At 40.9% G+C, this 10,918-nt stretch overlaps 1 protein-coding gene across 1 annotated transcript in view; it reads left to right on the plus strand.

Annotated features, from left to right (window-relative positions):
• The window catches only part of clasp1a (cytoplasmic linker associated protein 1a), a 116,937-nt gene that overhangs the window by 3,187 nt on the left and 102,832 nt on the right, over positions 1–10,918 (plus strand). Inside the window, exon 2 of the mRNA XM_080290991.1 lies at positions 622–1,297. Within this exon, the coding sequence (XP_080147117.1) occupies positions 1,100–1,297 (198 nt within the window). The 5' untranslated portion in view covers positions 622–1,099. The remainder of the gene's footprint in view (positions 1–621; positions 1,298–10,918) is intronic.

Below are 10,918 nucleotides of genomic sequence, written 5' to 3' on the forward strand. Positions count from 1 at the left end.
AATATGTTGTTTTATTTTATATTTATATTGTACTATTGCTTGTTTGATATGCTTTTATACTTCCTTTATGTTGCTATATTGTTTGTTTGACATGTCTTCTTGTGAAGCACTTTGTAACAGCGTTTTTGTCTTAAAAAGTGCTATATAAATAAATTTTACTTACTTACTTACTTACATTTGAAGTAAAAATACTGTTTGGCATTCACTGGGAAGTATTTGGTTGTTACCACCCGGCCTTTGAGGCATAGCATAAAATGGAGGGTGACAACAAAATAAATGTCCCTGTAAAGCCAAGTTAGGAGTATATTCATGGCAGAGAAATACTGCTGGCTGCATGAAGCCGGAACTGTTACTTTGAAACCAGCTAAGCCCCAAGATATGATCCTTCACGTGGGAATCCATCCACTGGCTGTTAGAGGCAGCAAGCTACAAGGGGAAGGTCATTATCTTAATAATCTGGTCTTATTTTGGAAAAGCTAAACATTGTGTGCTTACAGTGTTTTGTTTTTTTGCAGTGGGAGATGTTTCTTTTTTTGTTGTTGGACAAATATGTAAATAAATATGTGATCAATAATGGCCTGAAATAACCTTCCTTCGTTCTGTGTTTCCTTGCTCTTGCAGGGCAGCCCCGTTCAGTTTTGGGGACAGGTCATGGAGCTCTAAGCTAGCACTCTCCATCCATCTCCATCTGCTGCCAGAAGCGCCTTTTCCAGCCTGCTGCTGTGGTTTGGCTCCGACTCCTCTAAGAGAAGAAGAGGGAGGAGTAAACTTCCCCCAGCTGCTGTGCAGACACACACATGCTGCATTGCTGCCATTCCCCAAGCCCTACTCCATCTATCCCGGGGGCACAGCCATTAGCTTGCTAGCAGGCTAGCACTTGGCACAGAAAGGCGGCCTGTCCCGAGGGACCAAACACAAGCAGACTGTACTGTGGCCTCCTCCTTTTGTCCTCACTTTTCAGGTCATACCCACCAAGTGGAACTCCTTTTGTCCAGCTGTCACTCCCACTGCTCTGAGCAGTGGAGGATTGCTAGCGATCAGTCAATCAAACAGCCGGGCAGACTGAGGAAGCCAGAGGGCGTGTTTACCAGACAGCAGAATGATGGAGCCTAGCATGGAAAACTGTCTGGCCCTGGTCCTGCAGAAGGACATGGGCCGAAGGCTGCAGGTTGGCCAGGAGATCATTGATTACATTCTGGACAAGGAAAAGTCCCATGACTTGGAGCAGGACCAGACAGCGCTGGACAAGATGGTCGATGGCATCGCCAGCTCCTGGGTCAACTCCAGCAACTTCAAGGTAAACTAGACTGATGTTTCAGGATGTGTCTGATGTGTCTTCCAGACACCCCTCAGAGGATCAAGTAGCTTTGTAATTCCTCACAGGTGGCGTGGTTTATTGGTGTAGTAGTGGTTAGTGTTACGGCCCTAGCAAGAAGCCTGTCTGCTTGTTCTTCATGCATGTCTGTAGATTTTCTTGCTGGGTTTCCTGCTTCTGTCTGAAGATACTTATGTGTAGATAATGGGAGATTCTCAGTTGGCTGTAGGTGTGGATATAAGTGCAAGAGGTCTTCCTTTTTTCTTTTTTAGCCCAAGATGGAAAATCTGTGAAGAGTGTGGATAGATGGATGGAATGAATTAATTCCCATTCGTTTTTTGTTTCAAGACCTTTTCACACTTAAAAGTCCAACCAGAATATAGGGTAATATATTTGTTTTTAATTCCTCTAAATCATTCTCATCTTTGTTGTTTATTTCACTTTAAATAGGAGCAGAAATTCTAAAAATGAGCTCCATGTTTTATTCAGTAAGTCATGAAACCAAGAAGAGAGACCATGATCTCTCCAGCCAAGTGTTTACTGAGCTCAGAGATCAGGTGTGCTGAAGATGAGAAGTTTTCTCATATATTTCAATACAATAAGAATTTTATCTTCATTTTCACCCCCTGCTGGTCATTAGAAAGAGAGAAGATTTGGTTTAGCAGAAGCTACATCCCTCTTTAATAAGCAGTCTGTGGGATTAAAGTGAAAAGTGTGAGGACCTGTGAACGTGCCTGCAGACAGACGTTTATCACAGCACTCATGTTTCTCTGCAAAAGAGCTTTTTTCCCCACAATTAACAGCCCATTTTCCACCCACTCAAACGCTCCTCCTAGAGCCTGTTGTGTTTAACAGCGTGCTCAAGGTGTTTTTATTAGGAAATGTCTGCCATAGCTCACAATCAAAGCTGCTCATGTTTGAGATGAAGCAACTTTATGGTTTTATGTAAAAGCTGAGTCATGTAGGGCCGAATGATAACAGTTTACCTTCCATGAATAATAGATTCCAATCAAAACTATTCCTTTTGTGTAGGAAGTGCACTTCCTTGTTATTGTGAACTCATAGAATGAGCTTTTGTAGTTTGTTTGAGCAGGAATTTTCAGTATTCATCACTGCAGCGCTGCAAGGCAAACTGTTCCTCAGACTAGCATTATTGTTTCCCTTGCCCTGTAGTTGGATGGCATTCTTCTCTGATTGATTGGACTTTATTCTGGGAGTTCAATCCAGGGCACAGTTTTATCTGACCTGAAAAGCGATTCCATCAGCAGCTCATTCCGTGCCCAAACACTGATTGCTTTTCTCTGCCGTGGCTGTAAGAAGACATTGTTTACCAAAGCTCGGGTTTCACGTTGCGATATGCTGCTTTGGCTCTCTGCAGGCCTGAAAATGTCAGAGATATGTGCCTGAACAAAGCCAAGCCTGCCCTCGATGCCCTACATACTGCAGCTCTGCGAGGATGGGGAAGGACTTCACTTGTATTGCTTTTTCTGCAGTCTCATTGGTCCAGCGGAGCCTGATGGTGGTTTTTGTGTGCTTCAAATGACCACATCTGGCACTGCGATGGTTGTGCTGGGAGATGTCTGGTGCATGCCTGAGAGAAAGAGTTTGCAGTTTGGGGTTAGGAGTGTTTAATTCGCTGGTTGTAGCTCAGATGGAGGGGCAGATATGAGGAGGCTGCTGCCAAACTACATTTTTTTGTCCTGTCATGGGTCCAATTTCAGTGTTTCTCATTGCATACTCTGTACTTGAGCAAGCTGCACATGTATTGTGTGATTTGTTTTCATTTTGTCATTAACATTTTACTATTATTTGCACTTGGTTCAAGTTGCTTTTATTGAAAGATGTGCTGAAGGGCAAAATAAGACTCGCAAAACCAAAAGTCAGCACAGTAATGGTTTTTATCTCAATTATCTTGTTTTAATAATTACAGACACCCAAAATTATAATTGAAGTTAAAAGCTGGTTAATTGCACAGCCCTGATTGAGTGTCTCACACTGACTTTTGGTCCATGTTGGGCTGCAGCTGGTGATGGTGGTGCTAGTTCTATTCTGGAAATCCTCTGTTAGCTGGAGGATAACTCTATCCAGAGACTGCAGCAGGTGGAGAACCAGGACTACCAGCTGCAGAGCAACATGGAGGAGATGGAGTCTGTTTGAGGGAGGCGGAGCTCTGTTATTTATTGTCACAAAGCATATAGAGTAGATGTGCTGTGGCCACATTCAGAATCTAATTCTGCAGTAAACACTGTGAAGCTCCTCAGGAGGCACATAACTTTGCCTGAGAAGTGTATTATGGATAACATTTAGTTGTTGACTTCCAATTTAACTGCACACAGTTCAGGTAGCTGCCTCACATTTAGCAGAGGGAAATGGTTTTCTTGTGTTAATCAGCCACGTTAACTGCTGATACATCATATCCCCTGCAGGGGAATAGAAGCTGTATATTAACTTCAAAGTGAAGTGTCATTCAGCTACATCCTCTCTGCTAATCGCCTGTCCCGTCTTTGATGATGTCAGCTGGTGGGTTTTCACTTCAGACACAAACAAAAGCCGACGACTTTTCTGTCCAGTCTCGTTTCTATGCATTTGTTTGTGTCTTTGTAAAACTGTGATTTAGTTTCAACTAAAGGCTGAAAGCCTGAAGCATCTTCACCACAAAACACCCACCTGTGTTTGCTTTATGCTGAGGAAGAACTAATAGGAGCTTCTATACGAGGACATAAAGGCAGATCCTGCTCTCAGAAACTGACAAAACACAAGCTTAGACACATTTCACCAACACTTAAAGCTAAGCTGACTGAAACCCCAGAGCAGGGGAGGCAGGGGAGCCATGTGATGGTGCAGACACAACATAAATGGCTGTATCCGTGGATCATCTAAACCACAAGGGAATTTACTTTGGGGAAAAGGAACAAAGTAAATTTTCTGCTTATTTTTTGTACTTACACAAACTTGAGAAATGGCAAAAATGAGAAAAACGTAAAAAATGTCATTGGTGCCTCACTGCCGGCCTGTAAGACAAAGCTGCACAAGAGCTGATCCTGCAAAAGTGTCTCCTGCACGGTTGAGCAGCATCACAGGTGACACCAGGCTGTCGGAGCGATGACTTCGAGCCTCATCAACCCAGAAACCGTCACTGCCGTCAGCGTCAGTCCCACTCCCACCTCTGCATGGCAGAACGGAGAGCGAGGCACAGGAACGGAGGCATGATGGACGGTTACAAACAGGACACCAGCTCGTCTCCTTGAAGCAGGAAGTGTGAAAAAGGAATGGTGGGTGGAGGCTGTAGCGCAAATCCCATCCTTATCTATGGTTTGTTTTCCCCACAGTTTTATGTTTCTGCTTGTGGCACAAAATCCATCAACAGTAAAAGTGCAGAAAATTCATCCTAATGCACAACCTAGACAGGCGGTGGACTTGAATTCATAAATGACATTAATTTGCCTCTTTTTTTATTATAATTTACTAATTTGGTTTTCATCGGAATTCTATTCAAAAATGATTGCAGTCCCCTGAAAAAATATCTTTGAAGCATGATAGCTGCTTGAAGTTTTCCAAAAATCATGGTTTTTGTTTGTATTTTTGTTTTTGATATTGTTTTTGTTTTGTTTTGCTTTGTTTTTGTTTTTTTAAGAGCCAGGTGCACTTCCTTTATCGCACAAGGCAGTGGAAACGAAAACAAACACACCGTAAATGTGAAAGAAATAAACTGACGTGCTGATTGATCACAGGGGAACTCTGAGGATTAGTCTGAATCTTCAGGTGACTGTGACACAGCCACCACATTAAGCATAAATCTATCCGGAGCATGAGGACAGGCCTCCTTGTGATGTCATATCCCTGCCTCCACGCTTCTGTTGAGATGATTCAGCAGCTGAAACCACAGCTGGAAGGATCCTGTTGACCTGGCACACCCGGACACAAAGAAAAGACACACACACGCACACAAGTAGGATATTTTCTTCAGAAGGTGTCTGTCATCTGCCAGCATGACTGTTCTTGTTTGAAATTGCAAGTGCATGAATCACAAAGTCACTCAAAGAGTCAGAAAGGCCTGATGTTCATGCATCCTGCACATCACAGTCTGTTATATCCAACAAGAATATACTGGATAGGCTGTCAGATAAGATATGATAAATACTGTACAGGCTGAAAGTCCCCCCGTGAGATTAGGATAAGGAGCGCACACTAGTCCTCTGTCTGTGAACTTGTTCGAGTCTTTTGTTTGGTTTGAAAAACAGAGCAGAGTTGCTTTAGAAACAGTTTAATTTTGCTCTAAGAATATTTGTTGAGCCGCCTCGTGCTGTATGCTGTTGGTGACTTTAGCACAGACAGAGAGAGACACTGAACTATAAATCTCTGGGAGAATTCAGCTGCAGCAAAGATGATGGAAAAAGTGAAACTTGCAGGACCAAAAAAGCTGTTTAAAATCTTGTGTTTTGTGCAAATACAGGAAACTTTTAAAGAAGAATTTATTCGATTGCCTGATGATTCTGAGCATGCATCGAGCCGATCGGGATCCCTAGCCTTAAGTTACTTTTTGCTAAATGTGTGCAGTATATTGGAATTAAGGCATTTTGAAACCAGGGAAAACCAGCTTTGGCCCAGCTAGACCTTTAATCATAATGTTGATGATCACGCAAGCTGAAAATTCAGCACTTCCTTTGTGTTTCCAGTAATGCATTTTGGTCTTCTGATGATTTACCTGTTTGTCTGAAGAGTCTCTTTCAACACTTTTGCTTTTCAAATTAAGGTGTTTCCAAATAATGATGAGCCATAATAAGAATTCAGGATCAAAATTCAGTCTGAAAATTAAGATTAATTATAACTAAACTGCAAAACTTGAGAGATAAGTTGTTAATGTAAAAATCTGTTCAAAGGACTGTATCAGGCTGTATCACATGCAGAGTCATGTGATTCAGCCTCAACGTGCATCTTATCCTGACAGTTAATCCTGCAGAAGTCATATAAAAGATATTCTTATCTACTTTGTAATTTTGCAAGAAATAACAATTTAACTCTAAATGACCTTTTGTGGATCAGCTTCAGTATCATCAGGGAGCGGATCTTGTTTAATTCCACAACACATTCTGGGAATTGATTAGAAATCTCTGTTATATTCCCGACTAATATCCTGCCCCTCCACACGGAGTGTTTTCCCCTGACCTTGACCTCACAGCTAACCCGTATCTCATGTTTACTGTCTAAACAAAAGATAAGCGCAGAATAAAAGCACACCAAGTGAGTGAAAGCTGACATTTAGTTAAGACGACTATAAAAGACTGTAAAGCTCTTTCTTGAAACAGCTGCCTGGTATCAGAGGCATCCCCACCAAACCTCCATTTATGGCAAATGAATCCATCACCCTCTCCCCCTTCTACCCCTCTCTCTTTCTCTAACTAAATAGTTTCCACATTAGCTGCTAAGTGATCGGGACACTGCCTGTGTTCAGCTGACATCATGAGTAAAAGCCACAGGATCACAGGAAAACCTGATCTGTGGTTTCAAGAGGACACATTCTCTTCTCTTTGGTTGTTATTGTTGTTGTGTTGTTTAAACAGAGTCAAAGCAAATGCATTTTACTTCCTCGTGATCGAATAATGGAGGTAGGATCAAAGCAGCACTGACAGGGAAGATGATTTGATGTATGACGTGTATTGTATTTGCTGCGTCGTGAGAAGAAAGGATTTAATTGTTATTTAAAACAGAAACTTGGAGCTTTGTGTTTTCCGAGGAACAAAAATTATTTAAATCAAAGAAGTGTTCCTCTTAAAATACCTTTTTCTTGTGTTACAAAGTACTTGGCAAATGAAACATTTGAACAAGTTCAAGGAAGAAAGTTCTTTAATAATTACTTTGTGAGAGCGCTGGGCTGGGTGATTAAATAAACTAGAATTTCAGGTATGCGTTTGGCTTCCAGAAAAAAACAAGATAATTCGGATTAAAAACAAATACTCTTTTGCATTTGTTTTGCTGTTCTTTTTCTCCAAAAATCAGATCCCTCCCAAATACTGTGAACACTTACGTTCCTGTGCATGAACTTACTCGATCAATAACACATCTCTATGACATCGTTATTTGTGTTTCTGTTTGAATGACAGCAAAGAGTTCACTCACTCACTTTTTGTACACACACCAACGCACTTTTGGATTCGTGGCTAAATCTCTTTATGGAAAACTGACCAGGATTATTGAGTGTGTTTTCCGGGAAAACTTTCTGACTGAACCGGTTTCAGCTCTGCGGAGAACTTTGGATCCTTCGTTAAATGTTAATCTCAGTTTAATTTGTCAAGATGTGTGCAGAGAGAGCTCAGAGGGGGAAACTGCAACGCAAAAAAGAGACAAAAATGAAGGAAAACAAAACAAAATCCTACATTTCTTAAGTGTGAAAGCAAAGGGCAGGTGTTCCTTTATAAGAGCTTTCTGAAATAGCCTTTTCATATTTTCATTGATGTTTCTCTGTGGTAAACAGACTTTACCACCATTAAGTACTGTTACAGTGTCACGCTGACCCGTCTTAAATTTTGAGGCTTAACCCAATTACGGCCACACCACCACTGCAGCAAACATCACATAAAGGACTAATTCTGTCGTTAATCCCAGACTTAAACCGTGTCCTCAGGAACGCTGAACAGAAGACTGACGGGCAACACAACACAGCTTTTATTAATAAAAAGAATAATAATAATAATAAAGGGACCGCAGTTTGAAAAAGTAAGAAATCAGGTATTTAAACTCAAAAAACATCAGCAGGGTAACTGTGAATAACAAAATGATTCTAATAAATCCATGTACAGAATCCACATAATTGTCCCTTTACCTTGATGAACCCTAATAACCCAAACCAGGAATATTCACCATTAATGCCGTCAGGATTAAGGTTACCATTCAACGGTATTAAAGCTGAACCCAGTGCGGTATCCGCTTAATAAACCCAAATCCTTCAGACTGTGTGGAGTTTGGCTTAGAAGCTCTTCAGGTTTTTGTTTGGACAATTCTGAGTAAAAAGAGTTTATCTTCATATGATTTTTTTAATTTTTTTTTTATGAGATATTTTCCATAAACTACAGAAGGGACAAAACAAAGTGCACCAGTTGAATCACCAGTTGTGATGAATCCTGCTTCCGGGCCCAAAGTACTCTGCATTTAATAAGGCTGTTGTGTTTTTAACATGTTTTAATGCTTTGTATCTTGTTCTATTTAATCTCAACAAGCCGCTAAAAACAGTCAGTGATCCCTGACGGCTTCTCTCGGTTTTAATTACCACCTTCCTGTCCTTTAGTAGATTATAGAGGCTTTTTTTCTGTAAAAGTTTTGGTAATTTTGTAATGTCATGGATGACATGAATTTTTCTAATGATGCTTAAATGTTAAACAGATTAGCTACTGTGAATAAATAGGCTTATTCTAATGGGGTCAGGTGTCAGGCTAGTAGATGGAGGGATGGACCTAATGTTCTGAAGCACTAAGCATCCTTTTCATGTGTTCGTTACTCATCAGTTTAGTTATCATGTCTGCAGTCCTGTTTTTAGCCCTGTGAAACCCGCCTCCCCTCTTATCTAAACAAATCGCAGTGTTGGAGACGTTCCTTTTGTTCACCACTGTACCGTCCCCAGCAGCAGCTGTAAATGCCCTTCTCCTGGTTCCCACCCCTCTGCCAGTAAAACTCTGTCCTGTGGGGGGGAACCCTCTGTAGCCCAGACGTAATCTGCTCTCTTCTTTAATCTGCTCAGCTTGAGGATTTTTTTCCCCCTTTTTCTCTCACATAAGCCAACATTTCCATGTGTGATTCAATCCCCCAGTTTGTGAAAGACAGTCTGATTTCACCCTGCTGCTGTCTTGCTGAATCCTCCCCGATGTAAATTGAATTTGAAATTTTGTCCAGTAAACAATTAGTTGGCAGTTGATGAGCACGACAGTCTGGCAGATAGACATAGAAGAGACTACTGAGTCAGCTCAGCCTGGTTTGGTTTGCCTTTGTCATTATAACATACACAGAGTCTTATCAGCAGCACAGCAGCCTGAGGATTCATCCGTCAGAGTTCGTCCCTGCCAGTGTGTTTAAGTTGCTCAGTTGTATTGTTGTTAGGACTGCCACAAACAATTATTTTGATAGTCGACTAGTCCTTCATTTCATTATTTTTGTGATTAGTCGACTAATCAGATCATGCATCCATTGAACGTAAAACATACATCTTATTGCACCAGCATGCATCTCCTCTTATATAACTATCATTAGCACATACCTTTCTTCAAGCTGTAAGCTAACTAAAAATAAAGACAAGATGATAGTTTATTAAACTTTTAATGAAATTTGCAGATTGTCTCAGTGGAGTTTAATAAACTCAGCCGTCTGCTCCTTGCTATCTAAAATACAACAAGACATTGGAGTAAATTCTACCATCTCACACTTCTGTTTAATCAGTTTTCTGTTTGACATTTATTCAGCCAGTTGAAAACTATAACTTAATCTCAGCCAAACTGATTTACTCTGGAACAAATAAAATACTGAAAAAAGCCAAACAAGAAATTTTTAAATTTATCTAAGTGACTACTAGATCATGTTTGTCGGCCGTATTTAGAGCAGTCTACGAATTTGGACAGCCTTCGCCGCGTCGCTGTAACGTAATCGGCCTACAAGTGCGGCCTCCGAAGGCCCATGAATTTGGACACAGCTGGAGACTGCTTCTTCTTCTTTGGCGTTTAATAGCAGCTGGCATCCTTGTAGATGCATTGCTGCCATCTTCTGTTTCACTCCGTTATTACACTCTTTTCAGGATCTTACAAAGCCTCAACTGACTCGTTGACTATTAAATTAATCGTCGACGATTTTGATGGTCAATGTAATCGTGACTAGTCGACTAATCGTGGCAGCTCTAATTGCTGTGAGTAGTTTAAAAAGGTGCTTTGTATGACCTAAAGTTTGCTGAAGCTGTTTTCACATACGCTCTGCATTTCTGAGCTTTTCTAACCTGATAGAAGCAAACACTGTTCAACAGATTAATTCAGATCAGTCGGTCTCCTGAGTAAAGAAACCGTGTGGCTTTAGATGTAAACGACATCCAGGCGGCTGCCTCGCCTAAAGCACACCCGAGTATTTGCAGTACTGAGAACACATCGCTCTCACTAATTTTAGCTGGGGAAAAAATTAGCTGAAACCCAAAAAGTTTTTCATATCAGGCTGTAAACATGTTCACTTTTGCCGTTTTCAGATATTTTAACATGGAAGTCTATGGAACTGATTCAGCAGAAGCTTGAGCCTCATGAGGACATTAGAGGAACTGCACCTTTTTGCGCTACAGCTTCATTTTATGACCTCGGGGGTTGCTGGTCATTTCCATCACTCTCAGCTTTCTTTAACTATTTTAAACTTCTTTGACATCAGGACTCTTTTTGTTCCCACTATTACTCCGGTTCTTCCACCACCCAACTAAAAAAAAAAAGCCATCAACCATGGCTACTAGTTGAGCCTTTATTCTCCCAGAGGTTTAAACCCAGTTACTGACATTACTGCTCAGTACCAACAGTGACTACAAAAACTTGCACTTGCTAAAAAAGTTAAGAGAACAATAAAATAATCTTTAAAAAATGAAACTAAATGTGT

Source organism: Astatotilapia calliptera, chromosome 16, assembly GCF_964374335.1.
Source record: "Astatotilapia calliptera chromosome 16, fAstCal68.1, whole genome shotgun sequence".
Classification (NCBI taxonomy): domain Eukaryota; kingdom Metazoa; phylum Chordata; class Actinopteri; order Cichliformes; family Cichlidae; genus Astatotilapia; species Astatotilapia calliptera.